Source organism: Somniosus microcephalus, chromosome 9 (assembly GCF_052327205.1).
Source record: "Somniosus microcephalus isolate GS21.2 chromosome 9, FLI_Smic_1.0, whole genome shotgun sequence".
Taxonomy (NCBI): domain Eukaryota; kingdom Metazoa; phylum Chordata; class Chondrichthyes; order Squaliformes; family Somniosidae; genus Somniosus; species Somniosus microcephalus.
The window spans coordinates 90,173,886-90,200,292 of NC_140995.1; the positions used below are offsets into that span (position 1 = coordinate 90,173,886).

Here is a 26,407-nt window from a genome sequence, read left to right on the forward strand (position 1 = left end):
TAACCTCCCGCTGAATTTCGCGGGAGGCGTGGGCGGTGCTGCGCCCGGGCGCTAGTTGCTTTGCGCCCTCTTAGGGCGCTAACGGGAGGCGCAAAGCAACCCAATTTTTCCCCCTTGGAGTATTCTGTACATTTCTACTCTCCATACTACAAAAAGGATATTGCAGTACAGGGGAAAGCACAGAAAAGATTTACAAGGATGTTAACAGAAATGAGTGGGTGCAACTACCAGGAAAGGCTAAGTAGGCCGGGGCTTTCTTCTCCAGAAAGAGAAGATGTGATGGAGGCTTTTTTAAATTATGAAGGGGTTCGATAGGGTGGATTTGGAGAAACGAGTCCAGAACCAGGGAATCAAATGTATTAAACAGATGCATCTACAAATGAGTTAAGGGAATCAAATATATTAGAGATGTATCTACAAAAGAACTGAGTTCATTTATCTTTCTCCGAGTGCTTGGTTTCTTATTGCAATATAAATCATGGCTGTGATTAGTGAACTGAGCCCAGAACTAGGAGAAATGGTGTCTCTCTTCCACAACAATTTAGCTCTCAAAGACTGAACCAATGATTAACTGTAGCATTCAGACAACCTCATACTATAATCTAATCCAAATGATCATCGCTGATGTATCTGTTTTATTATTCAAACCTGGCTGCACTGCCAAATTTCATCTCCTGACAACACATTTTGTTTGTGTAAAATGGCTTTTCACAGAATCACAGAAACCCCACAGTGCAGATAGAGGCCATTTCAGCCCATCGAGCCTGCACCGACACATATCCCACCCAATCCCCGTAACCCCTACACCAACACATATCCCACCCTATCCCCGTAACCCCACGTATTTAATCCCCCTAACACTAAGGGTCAATTTATCATAGCCAATCAAGCTAACCCGCACATCTTTGGACTGTGGGAGGAAACCGGAGCACCCGGAGGAAACCCACGCAAACACGGGGAGAATGTGCAAACTCCACACAGACAGTCGCTTTTGTGCAGCATTTATGGTTGCTGCACCAAGGTTATGATGAATTTGAATGTGAAATCGGGAACTGTAGTCCCGCATGCACTATAATACTCTTGGTTTCTCCAATGCTGCAATATTTCAATCACTTAAGACATTTCCTTTTCTAAGCATTTTAATTCCATGGGATCTAATGGGAAGATGAGCTCAACAGTGACGAAGGAAAATGGGTGTCTTCAATTTAACGTTTTTGGATAAGCACAGTACATTTAATAACAGGTACATGGGCCCCCATATTCCATCTCAAAATGCACTGAAATCCTCTCTGTTAACCTGCCTGAGAGAATTTATTGCAGAAGTTGTGTAGTTGCCTGCCATGCCTTTTACACCTGTAGGTGGTGCTGTGATAGGATTTCTAGAGAAAAGTTCAGACTTTCCTGATCGTTGTACCCTCTCAGTTCTGATATCACTCTCTCCAGTGCTTCTATTGTATATCCTTTTTGTAATATGGAGACCAGAACTATGCACGGTAACCAAGGTTTGTAATGATCAATAACGTCATTCTGGAGTGGTACACTAGATGGAGCCATAGAGCTGTATTGCTGTGTATATAGTTGTATGTGTTTAAGACTACACTACCCACGATGCACTAGGCTACCCAGAAGGCAGTAGTCAAGCTGGCTGCCTGCACACACAAGTACACATGCGGAATCTCTACAGATGCTGTACCTAGAGAACGTGTACTGAATAAATGACTAGCTAGAAGCTAGCTGTGTTCATAATAATGTCTAGTTATTAATGAACATAACAAGGTTCTATCTCGTTGCTGGGAAAATTGGCATTCTGCTGCATACAGTGCGGATTCCATTTATAAAAAAAAAAATCTTAAAATGACGGAGCTGGGAACCCATCCGTACAGCTGATTGTACATCTATAACGTGTCAGCAAAATGCCATGAATATGTAATTATTGGATTTTGTTTTATTACAGTTGTCCACTTCCTTTTATCCAACTATTAGTTGCTGCCAAAAATGAGCTCACTGTCTGGACAAGCGCTGAAAGAGTACCACATTGTTAACTGAACTTGGCAAGTGATGTTGGACTTTGTTCTTTAACAATCGGTATAAAGGAAGCATTGTGCATGACTCTGTGCAACACAAAATGCTGAAATATTAATTGCTGCAACTTTGTACTTCTTGCAGTCTTCTGTCACAACTGTGTGACATACTATTTTATATTTTGCTTTCTGTAGCACCCATTTTACAAAAGTAGGGAAGAGAATATTACTGAATTTAGTTCCGTCCTGAGATCTAATGCTGGTTATGTTTTGTTCAGTAACCTGTTAATCTGTGCCTGTCCTAGATACCTTTTTTAAAGTGCTCAGTGCTGAAAATGAATGCCAAATAATGGTAGAATAAAGGCAAGTAACTGCATGGTTGCAGAAATAAATTAAGAATGCTTTTGAGGGTTGATGGCTTAAACGCTCTGTCACCAAAGGAGGCTAGAATCAGAAGGGTGGAGGGTGCACGTAAAGCTGGAGGAGGGTAGAGAGGTCGGCATGGCCGCAGACGGATTGGTAAAATGGCTGAGGACTTTGAATTTGGTGCATTTGGGTAATGGGTAGTCAGTGAAGGGTGGTGAGCAAAGGGATGCTTGGGGGAGCGGACCTTGGTGTAGGAATGGAGGTGGAGTTGTGGATGAGTATGTGAAGTGAAACTTGGAAGCAGCAAGGAGATTCTTCAAGTTGAGCCTGGGGATGACCAAAGGTATGGACGAGGGTTTCAGCAACGGTGGGGGTGAAGATGAATGATACTGCAGAGGTGGAAATATGTGCCCTTCCTAAAGAGTAGGATATGGATTTTAAAGTTCAGTTGTGTCAAACAGGACACTGAGGTTGTGCAGTGTTTGGTATCGAGCAGTAAATTCAATTTCTGGAGTGGGGGGTGAAGAAATTGCTTTTTATCGTCCACTGCCTTATGCAGGTACCTGATGAGACATTTTCTGACCTTTGACGTGCAGTGTAACATCAGTCTATTCTCAATCATCAGCAAAGTGATGGAAGGTGTCATCGACAGTGCTATCAAGCGGCACTTACTCGCCAATAACCTGCTCACTGATGCCCAGTTTGGGTTCCGCTAGGACCACTCTGCTCCTGACCTCATTACATCCTTGGTCCAAACATGGACAAAGGAGCTGAATTCCAGAGGTGAGGTGAGAGTGACTGCCCTTGACATCAAGTCAGCATTTGACCGAGTGTGGCATCAAGGAGCCCTAGTAAAACTGAAGTCAGTGGGAATCTGGGGGGGAAACGTTCCACTGGCTGGAGTCATATCTAGCATAAAGGAAGAAGGTTGTGGTGGTTGAAGGTCAATCATCACAGCCCCAGGACATCACTGCAGGAGTTCCTCAGGGCAGAGTCCTAGGCCCAACCATCTTCAGCTGCTTCATCAATGACCTTCCCTTCATCATAAAGTCAGAAATGGGGATGTTCGCTATGACTGCAGTGTTCACCATTCACAACTCCTCAGATAATGAAGCAGTCCATGCCCACAATGCAGGATTGGGTTGATAAGTGGCAGGTAACCTTCACGCCACACAAGTGCCAGGCATGACTATCTCCAACAAGCGAGAGTCCAACCTCTGCCCCTTGACATTCAACGGCATTACCATCGCCGAATCCCCTACCATCAACATCTTGGGGGTCACCATTGACCAGAAACTTAACTGGACCAGCCACATAAATACAGTAGTTACAAGAGCAGGTCAGAGGCTAGGTATTCTGTGGCGAGTGCCTCACCACCTGAATCCCCAAAGCCTTTCCACCATCTACAAGGCACAAGTAAGGAGTGAGATGGAATACTCTCCACTTGCTTGGATGAGTGCAGCTCCAACAACACGCGAAGCTCGACACCATCCAAGACAAAGCAGCCCGCTTGACTGGTACCCCATCCACCACTTAAAACATTCACTCCCTCCACCACCGGCGTACCGTGGCTGCAGTGTGTACCATCTACAAGATGCACTGCATCAACTCGCCAAGGCTTCTTCGGCAGCCCCTCCCAAACCCGTGACCTCTTCCACCTAGAAGGACATGGGCAGCAGACGCATGGGAACACCACCTCCAAGTTCCCCACAAATTCACATACCATCCTGACTTAGAAATATATCGGCGATCCTTCATCGTCGCTGGGTCGAAATCCTGGAACTCCCTCCCTAACAGCACTGCGGGAGTACCTTCATCACACGGACTGCAGCAGTTCAAGTAGACAGCTCACCACCACCTTTATCAAGGGCAATTGGGGATGGGCAATAAATGCTGGCTTGCCAGCGATGTCCACATCCCATAAACAAAGTTTATAAAAAAAAAAATAAAAAAAAAATTGCATGTGTAAAATATGTTCCTAATTTTAATCTTTTTAGCTTCAAACCAAAACTGAATTATGACACTTGCCATTAGCAATAAAATCTTTGAGTCAGTAAACCTGGTCCAGTGTTGGTGTTTTTTACTAGTCTGAAAGATTAATTTTTATAAAGCTAAGCTTAATAGATTTTACACTTGGAGGCACTTGCAGTGGGGGAAAAAGTGTTGGGGGAGCAGGCAGTGGAGGGAAGAGTTGCATGTTACTTAAGTCATAATCGTACCATGTGATATGCTTTTGATGGGATTTATTTTATTTTCTATGCCAACAAATGGGGGTGATCTGCCAATCAACTTTTCATGAAGGAAGCGCCCCTTTAAGAATTTGGAAGTTTTTGTACTTTTCACTGAGATTTGCGTGACTGTACTTATCTTCTCACCACATCTTATTCGGACTCATTTTTGAAAGAGAGCCGAACCTTTCTCTCCAACTCCTGAGGAAATTCTTTGAATGTTGTGCATGCTATTTTGGCACCTGGTTGTAGATGTCTGCACTCGTACAAACTTTGTTCATTGTTTTCTTGAGAGCTGGATTTTAGTGATGAAGGTATTTTGTTTTGTCATTTAGTCTTCCCTCCAGTGGCTATGATATAATGTTTAAATAGCATAATTTAGTACCAATATTGTTAAATAAATTGTGGATCAAGTGGCCAAATGTGTTAATCAGATGTGATTACTGAAGTGATCAAAACTGCCCTGTAAGTTATAGGAAGCATGAAGGGGTTTAAGATGATTTAAGGATTTGATTGGGTAGATAGACAGGAACTATTTCCTCTCTGGTGGGGTAATCCAGGACAAGAGGGAATGACCTTAAAATTAGAGCTGGGCCATTCAGGGGCCATGTCAGGAAGCATTTCTTCACACAAAAGGTTGTGGAAATCTGGAAAACTCTTTCCCTGAAAAGGCTGTTGAGACTTGATCAGTTGAAAATTTCAAAATTGAGATTGATAGATTTTTGTTAGGCAAGGGTAGCAAAGATTACAAAGCAATGTGGGTAGATAGAGTTAAGATACAGATCAGCCATGACCTAATTGAATGGCAGAACAGGCTTGAGGGTCTGAATGGCCTACTGTTTGTTCTATTCCTATGATAGACAAACAGGAAAAAAGTTAAAGGTATTATGTCCGTGTATAATTGAGACACGGACTGCAGGAGTTGATTATAACAAGTCTTTACTGAATGGAGACAACCTGGAAACTGAAACTACAGAAGCCTGCTAGGGCCTTTTATACAGGGGTGGGTACTGCAGTCTGAGACCAGTTATTCCTTTAAAGGTACATACACAACAATTCCTCCCCTTTTAGATAAACAGTACATAACATTCATTTAACAACTAAATAATAACTAATTACAATTACGGTTGCTAGATACATTGGTTGAAGTTAAGCAATTATAAGTTCAGTCTTTGAGGAGGCTTCCTGATTCAGTCTGGATAACGCCTCTTTGGGATATCAGGTTCTTCTGGCAAGGTTGCGTCGGGATCAATGTCATTGTTTGGTTCGTCTGCTTCCAATATCACCGATTCTGCGGTAGATGCAATTGGTACTTTGGTTTCATCGCCAGGTGTATCAGATCGTGGTGTGGAGTTGACCGTTTTCCAGTGACTCTAGAATCTGGTCAGCATGGTGCCTTACAATGCTCTCCCCAACGTCCACGGTATACATTAGAGGTCCTTGCCGTGTACAGATCGTTCCTGGCTGCCATTTCTCTGTGCGGTAGTCCCGGGCCAAAACTGGTTGACCTATCTTAAAACTCCTGGTTGGCCTTTCATTCATATTCTGAAACTGCCTGTTCTCCACATCTCTTCTGACATTTGGCTTAACCAAATCCAAGCGGCATCGTAGTCTTCGATTGAAGAACATCATGGCTGGAGTTTGGTTGGTAACCGCATGTGTCGCATTCCGGTAGGCAAACAAGTTATCCACCTTGTGTTGTAGGGGTATATCTTCATTACACATTGCCTTGATAGCCTTCTTGAATGTTTGAACAAACCTCTCGGCCAATCCATTAGTGGCTGGATGAGATGGGATGGATGTGTAATGCTTAACACCATTGTTCTTTAAGAACCTCTGGAACTCTTCAGACACAAACTGTGGTCCATTGTCAGAGCAAATCTGTTCAGGCAGCCCATTCCTGGCGATATGGTTCGTAAGACTGTGATAGTTTTTTCTGTGGTGGTTGAGGACATTTTTATTACCTCTGGCCACTTTGTGCATCCACCGCAATTAAAAACATCGAGTCCATAAATGGACCAGCAAAATCAATGTGCACCCTTTGCCATGGAGATGAGGACCACTCCCATGGATGTAGAGGGGCTTGTGGTGGGGCGTTTTGGACCTTCTGGCATCCTGTACAGCTCTTGGTCATCTCTTCGATTTCTCTATCGATTCCCGGCCACCACACAAATGCTCTGGCTAAGTTCTTCATTTTTACCCCTCCCAGATGACCCTCATGAAGCTCCTTGAGTACTCTATTCTTCAATTTGGGTGGAATTACTACTCTGGATCCACACATCAAGGTTCCTCTGCACACTGACAGCTGTTCTCTTCTCGGCGAGAATGCTGGCAGCAGTGGTTTGCCATGTGCTAGCCATCCCTTCACCATTAAATCATAGACCCAGGAGAGTGTCGGGTCATTTCGTGTTTCCTTTTCTATGTTTGCATTCGTCACAGGGAGACATTCGACTATAGTCGAGTGGAATAACTCCACTGGATCCACTGCCAGTTCTTCCACCGTCTGCAACGGTAGGCGCGACAATCCATCAGCATTCCCATGCTGTTTAGTTCCTTTGTACTCGATGTCATATTGGTGTGCCCCTAGGAAAAGGACCACCTCTGTAGCCGTTGTGCCGTCATTATCGGTACGCCCTTCTGAAGGTTGAAAATGGAGACGAGAGGTTGATGATCAGTTAGTAGAGTAAATTTCTGACCATGCAGGTAGTGATTGAACTTCTTCACCCCCCACACCAGGCTGAGGGCCTCTGTCAATCTGGGCGTAGTTATGCTCGGCTGAAGTTAACGAGCGTGACGCAAAAGCTATCGGCCTCTCTGAACCATCAAGGAATTTATGTGACAGTACCGCCCCAACGCCGTAGGGAGACGCATCACACGCCAGTCTTATCGGTAGTGATGGGTTGTAGTGAGCCAATACTTCTAGAAGTGATTAGGTCCTTACTCTTCTGAAAGGCCCGCTTACATTCATCGCTCCATTTCCATGCTACTCCCGTTCGTAGTAGGGCGTTCAGTGGATGCAGAATTGTGGACAAATTCGGCAAAAACTTATGGTAGTAATTCACCAATCCGAGGAATGACCTCAGTTGCGACACATTTTCAGGCGCTGGAGCCTTAACTACCGCTTCAATTTTGTCAGGGGACTTCTGCAACCCCTCTTCATCAATCACGTGGCCACAATATGATATCTGTTTCTTAAAAAACTCGCACTTGGGGCGATTGGCTCGTAGCCCATGTTCACGTAGTCTAGTGAGCACCTGCTCTAGGTTGGCAAGGTGTTCACTGTCATCTTTACCTGTCACTAGGATGTCGTCCAAGTAACACTGAGTCCCCGGAATCCCTTGCAGGACTTGTTCCATTGCTTTTTGCCATATCGCCGGAGCTGATGCTACTCCGAATACCAGTCGATTATACTGGTAAAGACCTTTTGTGAGTGTTTATCGTGAGATACTTCCTAGAGGATTCTTCAACCTCCATCTGCAAATATGCTTATGCTAGGTCAATTTTTGTAAAACGCTTCCCTCCAGATCGTGAGGCGAAGATATCTTCTATCCTTGGAAGAGGATACTGTACTGTGTGAAGGACTGGGTTCACCGTCACCTTGAAGTCCCCACAGATGCGAACCTTCCTTGGCTCCTCAGACTTATTGTTTAACGTTTTCTTCATGACCGGAACGATGGGTGTCGCCCACTCGCTCCAGTCTACCTTAGATAACATGCCTAGATTCTCCAGCTCTGCTTCGACGGCTGGGCGAATTGCATATGGTACCGGTCTTGCTTTGGAAAAACTTGGGAATTGCATTCTCCTGTATTTTTATCGAGGGCGGTTACGCCTTTAAAGAGTGCCCAGTTCTTGTTGAAATACCTCTTTGGCGTCAGCTAAGATTGTTGACAATCGTCCAGGAGTGACGTCGTCATCCTTTTTATCAGCCACCGTCAGTGCCTGAATGGAGTGCCAGTCTAAACTTATCTTTCTGATCCATTCACGTCCCAATAACGGTGGTCCACCATCTTGCAGAATGTAGAGATACAATTTCCTATTTTCTTGCCGTTGTATTCGACAGGCACCCTTATTTTTCCTCTGGGGTATACTTTTTGCCCCGTATATGTCCTCAAGACAATGGATGTCTCTCAAGGGTATGTGTGAGAATAGCCGCTCGTAGCCTCGTCAATTCATGACGGTTAGAGCTGATCCTGTATCCAATTCCATTTTGACTTGGGACCCTGCTATCGTGAGGGGGACCCAAATGGTTCGGTGATCCTCTTTTGCGATTACGTTGTGAAGTTTGAGACAGCTTAGTCTCTTGTTCCCGGATTCACTGTCGCTCATCTGGTCTTCGGAACTACTGTCCGTCATCTTTTGTACTTTCCTGTACGGTTCCTTAGTAGCCTTTTTGTTGTCGTTGGTCTTCTTCCCAGACCTGCAAACTCGTGCAATGTGTCCCATCTTTCCGCATTGCCTGCATATTTTGTCCTTGGACCAGCAGTCCTTCTGGTCATGGTTTGTTCTGCCGCAGCGATAACATTTTGCAAATCCCCGTGTCATTTCGTGGGTGCCGTATTCCTGTGGCTTTTGTTGTATTTCCGCAGCTCCCCTTGCTGCTGCTTCGTACGATACTGCCACGCTGAAAGCCTTATCTAGCGTCAGCTCTTTCTCTCTGAGAGTAACCTCTTCTGGGTTCCTTCACTCAGGAGTCCACAGACAAATTTGTCCCGTAAGGTATCTGCCAGTCCTGCTCCGAACTGGCGCTGCTTTGATAGCTTGCGTAGTTCCGTAAGGTAATCAGCATTGCTCTCATTTTTATGCTGATTTCTCCTGTGGAATTTAAATCTTTCTGCTATCAGCAGCGGTGTAGGATTTAGGTGTTCCTGTAGGATAGCAACAATTTCGTTAAAACTCTTCGCCTTCGGTTTGGCTGGAGTGATCAGGTCCCGCAATAGGCCGTACGTTCTTGCGCCCATTAAATTTAGCAATACCGATGCCTTTTTCTCATCGGTTATTTCGTTTGCCTCGCAATATACCTCGACTCTTTCCACATACGTGGTCCAGTCTTCTATTGCATTATCGAAGGCAGTGATATCGCCAGTCTTTGGCATCTTGAAAATCTAAGATGGCGCCTCCCATCGGGGACGAAGGCAAAGCGCGGATCAAAATGGCGCCTCCCGCGCTTTTCCTTCTTCCCCGCCGAGTTAAGATGGCGCCTCCCGCGCTTTCCCGCTGCTGCCAACGCCGCTCTCCACAGTATTTTTATTTTTCTATCGCGCTTCAATATTTGCTCCGTTAATTGAAGAACCGTTCCTGTCGTGGAGCGGACCCTCTGGGACACTTCCCTCCCTCTTCTTAGGTCCGAACGCTGCCCGGCTGCGAAGCACCGGCCGCGCCCTGTGTGCTCCACCCTCTCTGCTTCCCGACTCGCTGCCCGGCCCCGTTGCAGAGCCACCCGATCAAGCTCTAGCCCGCCGCAGCCCAGGAAGGATCAGTGCACTACCTGCCACCAGCCCGATTAGCTGGGAAACCACACTGGAGACCAAGCCTGGCTCTCGACAGTCTCTCCTGCACTTTTCAATTCGATGATTTGGAGGGCGGTTGCCCACGGTCGACGCCCGTTTCTCGAGTTTCTTTGGATTATTTTTTTTTTCTTTCTTCTGGCTTTGACCTTCACTAACGTCGTCTGAGGTGCTGCCGAGTTGCAGGTAAGTTCGTTTCTTACTCGTCGCCAGTATTATGTCCGTGTATAATTGAGACACGGACTGCAGGAGTTGATTATAACAAGTCTTTACTGAATGGAGACAACCTGGGAACTGAAACTACAGAAGCCTGCTAGGACCTTTTATACAGGGGTGGTCCCTGCCAGTACTGCAGTCTGAGACCAGTTATTCCCTTAAAGGCACATACACAACAAAAGGTTTTTGGTCAGATAGAATATAAATGATAAAACTTTATTGCAAATGCCTTTTGTATAGAATTGGGCTAGAATATCCCACCACATCCTGTGGCTTGATCCGGTTTTTCCCAGAGGGAGCATTCTTCCTCCTTCCACCTTCAATTTGTTTTCTGGCCTTCTGTTAGTTCTAAGTACCATATACTATTTCCTCCTCCTTTTATCTTATCCTTTTATATTCTCTTGTTTTAAGAGGATAGGCAGGTGACTTTCTTGTAACTGTTGCATGTTGCTCTCTTAATTCAGCTGTTTGGAGGATATCAAAGTTGGCAGAGATGACCCTATGCAGAAAGTACCTTGTCAGATTAGCTGAAATGATAGTTTTGCCCTGTGGAGAATTGCGAGGGCAAATTTGTCACTTCACACCATTTTGTATAATTTGTCAAAGCACCAGTATGCTGCAGCACAACACCGTCACCTTCTCCATCTTCGTATCAGCAGTATTCTATGTGTGAAGAGTTAATTGTTTAGTTTTTGATGAGTGAAATGTTGGGCTTCATTTTACACCCTCCCCTCCACCCTACCTGGTGCCACTGAGGAGCCTTTGAAACCATTTTCTTCCATTTGGAATGGGCTACTACAAGACAATTGGCTAGATTTTTGTAGAGTTGTGTATCCAAGTTTACAGATGACACGAAGTTAGGAGGCACAGTAAGTTGTGTGGATGGGAGCAGGAAGTTACAAAGGGTCATTGACAGATTAAGTGGGCAAAACTGTAACCAATGGAGTTCAATGTGGGGAAGTGTGAGGTCATCACTTTGAATCTGAGAAAGACAAATATTTTCTTCATGGTGCAAGAGTAGGAGCTGTGGGGGAGGAAAGGGATTTGCGTGTCCAGGTACTTGCTTCCCTAAAAGCTAGCGCACAGGTGCAAAATGTCTAGTGGATGTTGGCCTTTATCTCCAGGGGGCTCGAATACAAAAAAGTGTGGAAGTGATGCTTCCGTTGTACAGAGCTTTGCTCAGACCTATGGAGTACTGTGCTCAATTTTCAGCACTACACTTAAGGAACGATGTATTGACCTTGAAGGGGTATAGTGCAGATTCACCAGCATACCTGGGCTTCAAGTGTAGAATTAGGAGGACTTGGCTTGTATTCCCTGGAGTTTAGAAGGTTAAGGGAGGGTGGATCTACTCGATGTGTTTTAAGATGATAAAGGGATTCGATAGGGTAGATATAAAGAAACTATTTCCTCCAATGGGTGAATCCAGCAGAGGGCAAAATCTTAAAATTAGAACTAGGCCATTTAGAAGTAAAATGAGGAAGCACTTTTTCACACAAAGGGCAGTGGAAATCTGGAATTTATGTCCCCCCAAAAGGCTGTGGATGCTGGGTCAATGGAAATTGACTGATTTTTATTAGGTAAGGGTATCAAGGGGCAGGGATCAAAGGCGGGTTAATGGAGTTGAGGCACAGATCAGTCATGATCTAATTGAATGGCAGAACATGCTCGAGGGGCTGAATGGCCTAATTCTGTTCCTATTTTCAACTTGCAACTTGATACGCGGCATAAAGCTGGTGTATTGAAATCGGGAGGTTTCTAAACTGGTGGCCAGCTGTAATGCCAGTAATATACCTGAGGGCAAGTTGAAAATCTACTCCAGTGACTTGGCATTGGGTTACTTTTCATATTTTTCCAAATAGGTTCAGTGCCTAAAATTCGCAGTCCAGACACTTCGGGCTCGATTTTTGCCAGGCCCGAGGATGCGGGAATGGAGGCGTGTGGGGTGTTAAAATTGCAAAAGGTGGCGGGTGGGCCCGAATCCCCCTCCAAGCAATTTTCCCAAATGCGTGGTTTCTGATCCCATCTCCGTCCCGCCTCCAAGAGGCGGGATAGGCCCTTAACAACCACTGAATTGCCTCTATAATCCCATTTTGAGAGGCCTTTCTGATTTTTAACACTTTTCCGACGTGATGCATGCCTCCTCTGAAACACGACGGTGAAACCTGGCGGTAGCACAATTGGATTGCTGATTATCAGCTGCAGCTCCACCATTAAATAGGAGATTTGATCAGCCATCATTTGCAGGTGGCAGGACTTTGTTGTCTCCGGTCTGGGGGAACTTTTAGCAGGCATACTCAGCTGTGGAAGTTTGGAGCCTGACACCCATCTCCAGTGTGACCTCCTTGGAAACCCCTCTCACCACTTTGACTGAGCGCTTCCTCAACTGAGGCATATACCAGAAGCATGGGAACCATTTATTTTCTTTCCTCCTGGACATCAGATTCGGATGAAGACCAGCCGTGGCAGCAGCAGAACCATGAACAACAGCAGCAGCATCAACAGGAGTGCCAAGCTGCTGCTCACCCACCTGAAGGGGCCAGCGCGCGACCACATTGCTGCCCGGAATGCAAGGGACGCACTCATCTTGGCCAGATTTGCTTAGCCTGCACAATCAAACAATTTTGTCTTGCACCTTCTTATCAAACCATCGACAATGGCCAAGAACCTGCGGATTCCTAGCACTCTGACCACCATACTGAGATTTGCAAGTAATCCTAAGCCCTCAATGTGGAAGTCCCATTTGCGAAATGACACGCCACAACTGCAACAGTTGCCATCAGAATTTTTATTTACAATAACCAACTGATGGCTTTTCAACATTAAACATCACATTTCACCCAAGTGACTACCCTTGTGACTATTTGTGCAGTATCTTTCTCTTACACGTGCTCCTACATGGTGGTTCCCCCTTGGCATCAGCAGATGTGGAGGCCCCTTGCTCACTTTCTTGCTGCTCGTGTCTCGACACCTTTGGCGGGCATCCTCTGGGGTTGCAAACCTGTGCGGGCTCGGCAACAGTCTGCTGCTCCTGCGGCTCTGCAGGGGTTGAGACGCCGATCTCAGTTGAGTGGGGACTCTGACCGAGGACTTGGCAGTGGCATGGAAGTGTGAGCGCTTGTTCTCTGCCACCAACATCCCTTTCATGGGTCAGGTCCACCTCAGTGCTTGCAAGTGGCTTGAGAGCACCTTGCTGCACATCAGGGGGGCCATGGGGACCCATATCTGCACTGGCAGTCCTATTCAGAAGGACTTCCATGAAGGTCTGGTTTCTCTGTTCAATAGCCGACCATCGCTCCTCCAGAGATGTCAGTCTATTCTGAACGCTCACCATGTTTTCTACACTCTGGCGACTTAGCTCCTCCATGGCCATAGCCATCCTCTCGTCTACTCTAGCCATCCTTTCCACGGAGGTTGCCATCCTTTCCATGGTGCTGCGTTCATGCGCCAATGACTCCACAAAGGCTCTGCTCATGTTCGCGATGGACTCCTCCATTCGCTCCACACTCGCAGCGACCCTGGAGACAAAACCTGCCAGAGATGTTGTGGTAAACCACTGTTGTTCACTTGTTGTTGCTGTTGTTGTTGTCGTTCACTCTTGTTTCACTGTTATGTCTGACTATGCCTCAGCTGACTCCGCCCTTGGCTACCGAGTATAAGGACGGCCGCATGGCAGCTCCAGGCATTCGGTCGTCCACTAGAGGCATAGTCCTGATCTGTCTGAAGTGCAATTCAGTAGTTAATAAAAGCCTGTCATTCTGAACTCTGCTCAGCCTCTTATTAGAATTGATAGCGCATCAATTTTATTAACTACTTGGAAAAAAAAAAAAAGTAATAATAATAACGATGCTGCAGATACTTAAGATCAAGTGCCTGGAGCTCGACCCGCAAGAACCGGACTCGACTGCTAAGTTCTCGCACTGGCTGAACTGTTTTGAGTCCTTTCTGGCTGCATCCGGCGAGACCGTCGCCACCGACAAGCTCAGGGTGCTGAATTCTAAAGTAAACCACCGAGCTTTTGCCCTTATCCGGGACGCTACGAGCTACCAGGGGGCTATCGACATTTTGAAGGAGCAATACGCACGCCCGGTCAACTATGTTTACGCAAGACATCTCCTGGGGTCCCGCAAACAACAGCCCGGGGAACCCACAGAAGCATACATACGGGTGCTGAAGGAACTCGGCCGAGCCTGCGAATGCAAGCAAGTATCAGCCACGGAACATACGGAGGAGCTCATCCGTGACGCCCTCGTTGCGGGCCTCAGGTCCACTCACACACGGCAGCGACTGCTGGAAAGTAGCAAGCTCGACCTGAAGAAGGCGATTTCACTCACCCTTTCGTTGGACGTAGCCCACCGGAACATGGAGGCCTACTCCCCGGACCGCGCGGCCGCCTCATGGATGCCGCAGCCGCCGCCATCTTGGGACGCGGCGCCGCCACGGGCCCCGGCCTCAACTGCTGCAGCGATGTCCCGCCCGAGCCAGAAATGTTATTTCTGTGGCCAAACCAAACACCCCAGGGCGCGCTGCCCAGCGAAAAACGCTGTCTGCTCTGCCTGCGGTAAGAAGGGACACTACGCTGGCGTCTGCAGAAGTCAGAAGACCCCTACCTTCAGCGCCGCGTGCGATTCGTGGGAGCGGCCATCTTGCCTTCCTCCAGCCTCGTGGGGATCGGGATCGTCATGAGCGCCGCCATTTTGTCCTTCTCCGCCGCCATTTTGTCCGCCATTTTGCCAACGGGCCCCCGACTCACCCGCCTCACCGGGGTTCCACAGCGACGCTCCCGACTCCACAGCGGCCTCCATTATGCTGGATCAATCCAGACCCCATCAGCTAGCCAGGTCCACGATGGACATCCAGGTAAATGGCCGCGCCACAACTTGCCTTTTTGATTCCGGGAGCACGGAGAGCTTCATACACCCTGATACGGTACGGCATTATTCCCTCTCGGTCCGGCCAACGCGCCATCGGATCTCCATGGCCTCAAAATCTCACTCAGCAGACGTCGGCGGCTACTGCGTAGTGACCCTCTCGGTGAAGGGCTCCGTTTATAAAAATGTAAAGCTATTCGTCCTGCCACATCTCTGCGCTGCCGTTCTGCTGGGGTTGGACTTTCATTGTCACTTTAAGAGCGTCACCTTGACATACGGTGGACCTCTTCCCCCCCACTCACTGTCTGCAACCAGCAGTTTTTAAATTGCCCGCCGCGCCCCACCTGTAGTCTCTCCACCCTCAAAATCACCCCCCCCCCCGTTCGCCAACCTCACCCGCGACTGCAAGCCTATCGCCACAAAGAGCAGGCGATACAGCACCGGGGACAGATCCTTCATAAGATCTGAGGTGACGCGGCTCCTGAAAGAGGGGATTATTGAGGATAGTACCAGCCCCTGGCGAGCTCAGGTGGTAGTCGTTAAGACCGGCAACAAGCAGCGCCTGGTCATCGACTACAGCCAGACAATCAACAAGTACACCCAGTTGGACGCATACCCTCTCCCCCGCATAGCCGACATGGTTAATAAGATAGCGCAATATCGCGTTTTCTCGACCATTGACCTCAAGGCAGCATACCACCAAATCCCTATCCGCCCCGAGGACCGCCAGTACACAGCTTTCGAGGCAAACGGCCGTCTTTTTCACTTCCTCAGGGTTCCTTTCGGCGTCACCAACGGTGTCTCCGTCTTCCAGAGGGAGATGGACCGGATGGTCGACGAGAATGCGTTACAGGCCACATTTCCCTACCTGGACAACGTGACCATCTGCGGCCATGACCTGCAGGACCATGACGCCAATCTTGATAAGTTCCTTCGCACGGCCCAACTCCTAAACCTCACGTACAACAAGGAAAAGTGCATATTCCGCACAGCCCGCCTCGCTATCCTTGGTTGCGTGGTGGAACACTGAGTCATCGGCCCTGACCCTGACCGGATGCGCCCATTGATGGAACTTCCCCTGCCCCACTGTCTCAAGGCCCTCAAAAGGTGCCTGGGCTTCTTTTCCTATTACGCCCAGTGGGTCCCTCATTATGCGGACAAAGCCCGTCCACTTATCAAGTCCACCTCCTTCCCCCTGACGGCGGAGGCCCGCTCAGCCTTTCACCGTATAAAAGACGACATTGCCAAGGCCACCATGCACTCGGTAGATGAGTCCATCCCCTTCCAGGTGGAGAGCGATGCATCCGACTTTGCCCTGGCCGCTACCCTTAACCAGGCGGGAAGACCCGTGGCCTTTTTTTCACGAACCCTCCAGGGCTCCGAACTCAGACACTCCTCTGTGGAAAAAGAGGCCCAGGCCATTGTGGAGGCGGTGCGCCACTGGCGGCACTACCTGGCTGGAAAACGATTTACCCTGCTTACTGACCAACGTTCAGTCGCTTTCATGTTCAACAACAAGCAGAAGGGCAAAATCAAAAATGACAAGATTTTGAGGTGGAGAATTGAACTTTCCACCTACAATTACGACATCTTGTACCGGCCCGGGAAACTCAACGAACCCTCAGATGCTCTATCGCGAGGCACATGCGCCACCGCGCAGATCGATAGACTACGGGGCCTCCACAACGACCTCTGCCACCCGGGGGTCACCAGGTTCTTCCATTTCATTAAAGGCCGCAACCTGCCTTACTCCATCGAGGAGGTCAGGACCATGATCAGGAGCTGCCCAGTCTGTGCAGAGTGCAAGCCGCGCTTCTATACGCCTGACAGAGCAAACCTGATCAAGGCCACCCGCCCTTTTGAGCGCCTGAGTGTCGACTTTAAAGGGCTCCTCTGACCGTAATGTGTACTTCCTCAACATAGTTGATGAGTACTCCCGTTTCCCTTTCGCCATCCCCTGCCCGGACACGACCACCGCTACGGTCATTAAATGCCTACACAACCTCTTTGCTCTGTTCGGTTTTCCCAGCTATATTCATAGCGACCGGGGCTCGTTCTTCATGAGCGACGAACTCCGTCAGTACCTGCTCATGAGAGGTATTGCCTCAAGCCGGACCACCAGCTACAACCCCCGGGGGAACGGACAGGTTGAAAGAGAAAACGCGACGGTTTGGAAGGCGGCCCTCCTAGCCTTAAAATCTAGGGGCCTTCCGACCTCCCGTTGGCAGGATGTCCTACCTGATGCGCTCCACTCCATCCGGTCACTGCTGTGTACGGCCACCAACGCCATCCCCATGAGCGAATGTTCGCTTTTCCCCGGAGGTCCACATCCGGTACCTCACTACCACACTGGCTGACGTCCCCAGGGCCCGTCCTGCTGAGGAAGCATGTAAGGTCCCACAAAACGGCTCCCCTGGTAGAGAAGGTTCACCTCCTCTATGCCAACCCCCAGTACGCCTACGTGGCATACTCGGACGGGCGGGAGGATACAGTCTCCATTAGAGATCTGGCACCCTCGGGGTCCACTGACCCGTCACCATTGCCCTCCACCACGACCCCCTTCGACACGGCCCAAAATTCAGTAGACCAAATTCTCACTCCTATCCATTCCACCCCAGTAGACGGCATGCCGCAACCCCAGGACCAGCCGGAGTCCACTCGCCCATCCAACACCAAAGGGGACGATACACCGGTGCCCGACCCCGCTCAAGACGCGTCGTTGGAAGCTGTAACATCGCAACCGTCGCCACGAAGATCTCGACGGCAAACGAGGCCGCCCGACAGACTCGCCTACTCGAACTTTTGATACACTTCACCCCGCCGGACTTAATTTTAAATGAGGGGTGAATGTGGTAAACCACTGTAGTTCACTGTGTTCACTTGTTGTTGTTGTCGTTCACTCTTGTTTCACTGTTATGTCTGACTATGCCTTAGCTGACTCCGCCCTCGGCTACCGAGTATAAGGACGGCCGCATGGCAGCTCCAGGCATTCGGTCGTCCACTAGAGGCATAGTCCTGATCTGTCTGAAGTGCAATTCAGTAGTTAATAAAAGCCTGTCGTTCTGAACTCTGCTCAGCCTCTTATTAGAATTGATAGCGCATCAGATGTGAAGCCAAGATTACATGCATATCGCAGATGATCATAAGTCCATCTGTTAGAGCTTCAGAATCATTATCAGCGACTCATGCAATGTCAGTGAGAGAGATGAAAAACTGTTCTGTCACCAGCTTTCTCTGATGCACCTGTCTGTCCGTCCCCCACTTGCGCATCATCCTCGAGTCCCACGATCTCCAGGACCGCCTCCTCCCAAGGGGTGAGATGGGCTACTGAGGGGGGCCCTCCTCCTGTCCTTGCTCTTTCCCTCTTATTGTGAGCTCTCTTTTCCTGCAATGAGGGAGACAAGTGGAGTTTGAGTGAGAATGAAGGAGTGAGTGTAGAGAATCCATATCATTGATGGTTAGAAGGAGACAAAGATGGAGTGAGGTGGCCAGACCAAGGGCCCTCCCTATGTTTTGTATGTTGTTTTCATAGCATCACAGTGACCGGGAGTGTGAGGGCTGCATAGTCGAATAGTTAGGTGAATGTGAGCATAGAGAGAAAGGGAATGGGTAAGGGTGCAGGGATGTCAGTATCAAGTGGGATGTGGAGGAAGAGGTTGCTAAAGCTGAGTGCTGGTGAGGAGAGGCAATGGGGATCAGATTGAGGGTGATGGGAAAGTCATATGCACTTTTCCAGTGCACATGAAACCTCTTCCTGCACTGAAGCCAGGTTCGGCGGATCAGCGACAACGAGTTGACCTCCTGGGCCACCTGGATCCACACCGCCTTCGTCTGCTGGGGAGGTTTCTTCCTCCCTGAAGAAGGGAAGAGCACCTCCTTACTAGCTCTTGCTCCCTCCACCAAAGTTTGCAGGGCGACGTCATCAAATCTGGGAGCAGACTTGGGTCTCCCGCTGCTCATATTGCCTCCAGGTCTCTCGGCAAAGGCCAAAAGGTTGGCAGTCTGCAGAAGAAGCAAGGCTTCTTGCAGACCTTAAATGCAGCAGCAATGATGACTTCATCGGAGGCGAGTTTCAGATAGAAGAAAATAATTGGGCCATGGGTTCCCACACGCTGGAACTCAATTGCCCAATTAGGTGAAAATCGCATCATTCTCCCACATCAATTTGGAATCGGGTGGATAACACGAAAAGCGGATGACACGACCCCAGCCCACCCCGTGACAAAATCGAGCCCTTTAGCTTGTCTGCCTATATGGAGTTTAAAAACCATTTCACTTCACAGTTCTTTGATTTATGTTCACTTTATTCTTGAGCCTTCTCCCTAACCACAGTGTCACTGATTGCAGATCCAAACCAGAGAGATTGTGGTTAGGGGAGAAGGCTTGGCTCTGCAATCAGTCTGTAAAAGTTATGGTGATTTGCATAATCCATGTGATTTTGAAGTAGTTATTTTTTCAGCAGTATGTACAGCACCAATGTTTTTATAAAAAATAAAAAAGGATTTTTTTTGTTCAAGTATATTAAATTCACTGAACAGGTTTCCACATTAGCATAGCTATTTTTGTGGTCTAGGAACCATAACTGGTTCTGTGCATTTGATGTTTGGTTAGTTAATATTTCATGAAAATACATTTAAAAAAAATCTTGTGCATGTTTCAGCACTTAACTATCATTGGCTCCAGATGAAGTGTTTTCCAAGAAATCTTGAGTTATTTGGATAGTGGTGCAGATGAGGCCAACTTCTCTCATTCTGGCTGCAAACCAATGAAATCTCCACAGTGGATTGGTTGTTCTAGCTCTTCTATCTCCTCGCCAAAAACCAGTCGCCATTTCTACGATTAATGAGCAGATATGTGGGGGAAAATCAGAAATCTGGTGGTAACCCAATCCTTTTATAATTATCATATATATAGAATTGAAAGTAATGTCTCTCTATACATAGCAGGATTAAGGTTATATGTCAGTTAATTGCTTACTCCAAGTCACACACCATCTTGACTTCGAACTATATTGCCATTCCTTCATCGTCGCTGGGTCAAAATCCTGGAACTCCCTCCCTAACAGCACTGTGGGAGTACCTTCACCACACGGACTGCAGCGGTTCCAGAAGAACATAAGAAATCTGAGCAGGAGTAGGCCATTCAGCCCCTTGAGCCTGCGCCGCCATTCAATAAGATAATGACTGATCTCCTACCTCATTTCCACTTTCCTGCATTATCCCCATATCCCTTGATTCCCTTAATATCCAAAAATCTATCGATCTCTGTCTTGAATATACTCAACGACTGAGCTGCCAAATTACCTGGAGTAGAGAATTCCAAAGATTCCCCACCCTCGGAGTGAAGAAATATCTCCACCTCAGTCCTAAATGGCCGCCTCCTTATTCTGAGACTCTGACTCCCCAGCCAGGGGAAAACAGCCTCCCTGCATCTACCCTGTCGAGCCATGTAAGAATTTTGTGTTTCATTCTTCTAAACTCCAGAGAATATAGGCCTAGTCTACTCAATTTCTCCTCATAGGACAATCCCCCCCCCATCCCAGTCTGGTTAACCTTCATTGCACTCTCCATGACAAGTATATCCTTCCTTAGATAAGGAGACCAAAACTGTACACAATACTCCAGATGTGGTCTTGCCAGGGCCCTGTATAACTGCAGTAAGACATCTTTACTCCTATACAAATCCCCTTGTAATAAAAGCTAACATGCCATTTGCTTGCTGTACCTGCATGTTAATTTTCAGTGATTCATGTACACGGACACCCAGCTCCCTCTGGACACCAACATTTCCCAATCTCTCACCATTTAAAAAATACTCTGCTTTTCTATTTTTCCTACCACAGTGGATAACTTCACATTTTTCCACATTATATTCCATTTGCCATGTTCTTGCCCACTCATTTAGCCTGTCTATATCCCCTTGAAACCTCTTTGCATCCTCCTCACAACATACATTCCCACCTAGCTTTGTAAAAGGCAGCTCACCACCACCTTCTCAAGGGCAATTAGGGATGGGCAATAAATGCTGGCATTTCCAGCGATGCCTACTTCCCGTAAACACATTTTTAAAAAGTTGATGTTTGAAAAGTTAAGTATCAAAAAAAATTCATCTTTTTCTTTTTGTTTCAGGTATCCAAGAAGTACAGTGAGATTGATGATTTGTGTCAAAAGCTGAACACTCAATATCCAAAGGCAAATGTGCCCTCCATGCCTAGAAAAGTTTTATTTGTAGGGGAGACTGATATAAAAGAAAGAAGAGTGGTTTTTGATGAAATCTTCAGATTTATTGCCAAGGACACAACCCTAGCATCAAGTCCTGAGTTGTTGGACTTTTTAGGTAAGTATTTCAGACTTGGGAAGAAATTTGCGAGGTATTTTGAAGAAACATAGCAATGATGGTTGGGATAGGGAAGGGAGTGAGCACTATACAAGAGATTTAGCAGAATTTCCTCTGAATTGTACTCTACTGTTCCGGCCATATAGTTGAGCTTAATTAAGATCGTCCAACTCCCCAGCAAAATGAAGTTTGGAAAAGAGAACCAAATTTAATGTAAAACATATAGGGGGAGAAATTCAGTGGAGCCGCAAACGGGGCGCCAAGCTCGCCTGGGCGCCGGATTTAGCGCAGCGATTGGAGCAGTTGCGACCGCCAGAAATTCAGCTTGAACGCCCCAAGAGGGACACTGGGCGAGGCTCGAGGCGCTCCGCGTCCCTCTTAGGGCGCTGAAACTGAATATCGCAGTGCAACGTGCTGCAGCGCCACACGCTGCGGCACGACACGCTGCGGTACTGCAGGCCTTCCTCCCATTCTTAAGGAGGAGGGGCCTGCACCAGCGCGATCGTGAACCGGGCGCGATTTGCGAACAGACCTACAGAGGCGGGCGCTACCGAATATCGAGATCGGGGCGGTAGCGGGGCGCTGCGCACACCGGTGGCGGCGCAGCGCAACAGGCTAACGCCGCCATTAGCGCCCCAGCTAAATATCACGGGAGATGTGGCCAGTGGCGCTAAAGCCACTGAGTGTCCTCTTTAGGCGGTAACTGGTGGCGCAGCCCACCGAATTTCTAGGCCATAAGGCACTAACTCTTGCATGGCGATTCCAGTCAAATATTTTGGATCAGTTCCGGCAACTCCTGTACTGTACATTAAAACAATAAAAGAATGGCAATGGCTAGCAGTATAGCTACTGAAGAAGCCAGGTTTGGGACCTTTGCAGATAGACTTTTTGTAGCTGCTCTTGAGGCCAGAGACTCCTTACAGTATTTTACTATCTGATCTTTGTTTTACCCCAAGTAGCTTTGGGGGGGCGGGGGGGGGGGCGGAGAAATTGAGCATTTGGATCTCATGCTATCTGAATTTTTCCATGAAAACTGGATCGTATTTCCAGGCTCTCTTCTCGTAGCTTGAGAAGCTAGACTGCAGGCATTATAATTGTCTGAGACAGTATAAGAGCTTGAAGAATATGCTGGAGTGGTGCCAAAGGTGCAACCAAAGCATCAATTAAATATACACTGGTTAGATTATTGTCTGTGATCAGAATTTGAAGACTGTCTGTCATCTGAAATACATTGTATATATAAAGTTTTAACTTTTTTTTGGTGGGGGGAGAGAGAAGGAATAGAAGAAGGGTTGATAAATGTATATACCTTTGATGGGGAATCCTCTTAAAAAGCATATGATGTCAATGGGGAACATAAAATCTAGATTTTTGGTGTGTATATATTTTATGTACAACTTCAAGATTTTGAATTGCCATTCTAGTTACTGGAACAGACTAGTAGAGGCTGGTTTCTTTGGCAATTATGCAAGTGTGGATCAGCCAGCAAGAGATGAATATTTCTAGAGAAATTCATTATTTTATGAGGGTTGAATTCTCAATTTGATAAACTCCTCAAATATAAATTGAGGATAGTTTATTTTCAGTCATGACCATCAAGGCAATTTATGCATCTGGTTTTATAGCCTCTTCTCCTCAATCATTTTTTTTCTTCAATATTTTTGGGGGTTAAATGATGTAAACTGGTTCTAACATGAAGTCTGGCGGTCTGCCAGTTTGTTTGTGGAGGGCATGGTGTGGGTAGCTAGGGCAAGTGTGGACTGCCCAAAAGGAAATTGTCATTTGGTGGTCATTGTTGCTGATGTGGGTTGGCTGCTGGCTGAGACCAGATCTGTTGAATCCATGAATCAACTGGAAAATAAAACAGCAAACTGTGCTAGGAGCAAGGGATGTAGATAATGCAATTTGGGAATTGTGGTGATTAAGTTTTGCAACTGGCTTATAAAGGGATGCAAGTTAAGCAGTTTGGAAAGATGTTGGCTCCAGAAGACTGGCGCAATTAGAATATTGCTCAAGGAACAGAAGGAAGGATTAGAACCTTAAACTGCTTTTCCCTGATGATTTAGTGGATAAGTGCATGTCATGTACACCAGTAGGGTCCCAAATTCAGTCTCTGCTCTTTGCTGAGTTAGTATATCTGATGGGGTAATGGTGGTGGAATGCTACAATAGGTCTCAATGCCTTTGAATTGGGAAGGAGTGGGATCTGACAGGGTTTCTGTTCCTATCCAGTAATCTCTGTTGGGAAGTCCCCATGTGGATGTTGGATGAGGGGATAGAAAATTCAATCGAACGTCAGGTCTGAGGGTTTGTTCTCGCCTCATGCCCTGCAGTTGACCAGCCTGTTAATACCCACAGTCCTGCCACACTTTTTTGAAGAACGCTCACTTGAGTGAGATATGAGGGCTGTTGGCATCAATAATACTTTACTGTGGCATATGACCCATTAAATTAGGATATGAGGGAAATGAATAGCTTGGACTGGAGGTTGGGAAATTGCAAGAGTTAAAGTTTGGAGCTCACTGTTTATAGTGTAAAACCATCACCGCCTGAAGTCAAGTTGAAGAAATAAGCAATGGGCTTCTACAATAGTTCACACACTGGAACAAATTGTGTAATGTGTCTGTTTAAATTTTATTCTCCTCTTCCTTTGCTGGATCTGTGCATTAGTTTTGCGTAGAGTAGGATATGGTTCTTGATATGTTCAAGAAATTCTTACAAAATTTCTGCTATAAATAAAATGAGACACTCTCTTCTATTGCTCGCATTTATTTTATATTTAGCTTGTCTATTGTAGAAAAAGTAAATTTCTGGTTAACTTTTTTTCCTCAATAGGAGCAAAAACTAAAGACCTTGGTGATTTGAAATTCAAAGCTAGAAATGCCACAGATGAGTTGCAAGAAGATGAAGGGGATTTTGGAGATTTCTTCAACCAAGAGACTTCTAAAGACACTGGAATGTTGAGATCATCAAAAACCCATGTTCCTACAGTAGAGAAGTCTGAAGAAACTTCTGATCCATTGGGTGTTACTAGGTAAGGTGATTTTGCTTTTAACGAGAAATGACTGAACCTACTGTGTTTTGCTATGTTGAGGTTTGGAATATCATTATTTGGATGAGGAGGCCTACTGTATCAAAAGTAATATGAATCTTGGTAAGATTTTTTTCCAGCTGTCATTGCAGCACAATTGTTGTGGAGTAAGGGATGTTAACTGTTTCTCTTTAGCTGGATTTGTATACTTCTCTCTTTGCCCTAATCAATGTAAGAATGGCACTTTACGTGATCCTTGAATTGTACTCTGATCAAATATGAATTAAAATCTTATTGTACATATGTAGCAGCACCAAACTCTAGATATCTTTTGAGAACTGATTAAAACAACAAAACCCCCTATAATTATTTTAGAAATGGGTAATGCAATTTGTCTCTCCTTTATCCTTCAATGGGACATTTGCACTGTTAAAACAACTCTAATTGTGTACTGGATTATGTTCGTGTTTTCCCAATAATTCTGACATAGTGAAAATAATGCACACTTTCAATAATTTCAGAAGGCAGCAACAACTTTCATTTATATAGCACCATTTAATGTAGATGATTCACGAGTGTTTTCAGACAAAATTTGAAATTTAGAAAATGTTGCTTCTGGGATTACAGAAATATTTAATTGTCTTTTTCTCAACTATGTTCCATATAACACTAGAATGATTAAAGTGTGTTGGTGTTTAAAAAAGGGGGCATTTATTCTAAATATTGGCCACATGCTAGATATGGTGTAAAATTTGAGCTCTCTGTGCAGCAAGTGAAAAATTCCTTATTTCAGAGATGGCATTTCTCAATATTTTAGTTGTTGGCAGTGATTGTTATCTCTTCTGGTCTTAGTTCCATTACAGCAGAACTTGGAAACCTTTTGGCCATGGATAATTGTACAAGTATGTATTTCTATGCTGAACTTGTTGCTTTTAGCTCTGTAGGGTTCCATTTTATTTTGGTCTGATGTTTCATAGAATCATAAAATCTTACAGCACAGATAGGAGGCCATTTGGCCTGTCATGCCTGTGCTGGCTCTTTGAAAGGGCTGTCCAATTTAGTCCCACACCCTAGCTTTTCCCCATAGCACTGCAAATTAGTCCTCTTCAAGCACATGTCCAATTGCCTTTTAAACGTTCCTATGGAATCTGATTTCACCACCCTTTCAGGTAGTGCATTCCAGATATTAACAACCCTCTGCAAAGAAATTTCTCCTCCAATGTCCCTCTTGTTGTTTTGCTAATTATTTTAAATCTATGATCTCTGGTTACCTTCTCTGCTCTGAGGAGAACAATCCCAGCTTCTCCAATCTCTCCACATAACTGAACTCCCTCATCCCCGGTATCATCCTGGTAACCCTCCTCTGTACCCTCTCCAGGGCCTTGACATCTTTCCTAAAAGTGTGGTGCCCAGAATTATACACAATATTCCAGCTGAGGCCTAACTAGTGATTTGTAAAGGTCTAGCATGACTTCCTTGTTTCTGTATTCAATGCCCCTATTTGCAGAGCCAAGTATCCCATATGCTTTCTTAGCTGCCTTATTAACTTGCCCTGCCACTATCAAAGATTCCTGATTATGCACCCCAATTCCTTCTGTTCTTCCGCCCCCCCCCCTAAAAGTACTAATTAGATTATACTGCCTCTCCATGTTTTTCCCAAAGTATGTCACTTCACACTTCTCTGCATTAAATTGCATCTGCCATGTGTCTGCCCATTTCACCAGTCAATGTCCTTCTGAAGTCTGCTACGATCATGCTCATTACTACGTTGCCAAGTTTCTGTCAGCAAACTTCAAAATTGTACTCCCTATATCCAATCCAGGTCATTTATATAT

General features: G+C 46.4%; 1 protein-coding gene across 1 annotated transcript in view; it reads left to right on the forward strand.

Moving 5' to 3' along the window:
* hs1bp3 (HCLS1 binding protein 3) overlaps positions 1 to 26,407 on the forward strand; it is a 151,204-nt gene that overhangs the window by 31,111 nt on the left and 93,686 nt on the right. The window contains exons 3-4 of the mRNA XM_085996833.1: positions 21,335 to 21,542; positions 24,377 to 24,575. Of these exons, the coding sequence (XP_085852959.1) occupies positions 21,335 to 21,542; positions 24,377 to 24,575 (407 nt within the window). The remainder of the gene's footprint in view (positions 1 to 21,334; positions 21,543 to 24,376; positions 24,576 to 26,407) is intronic.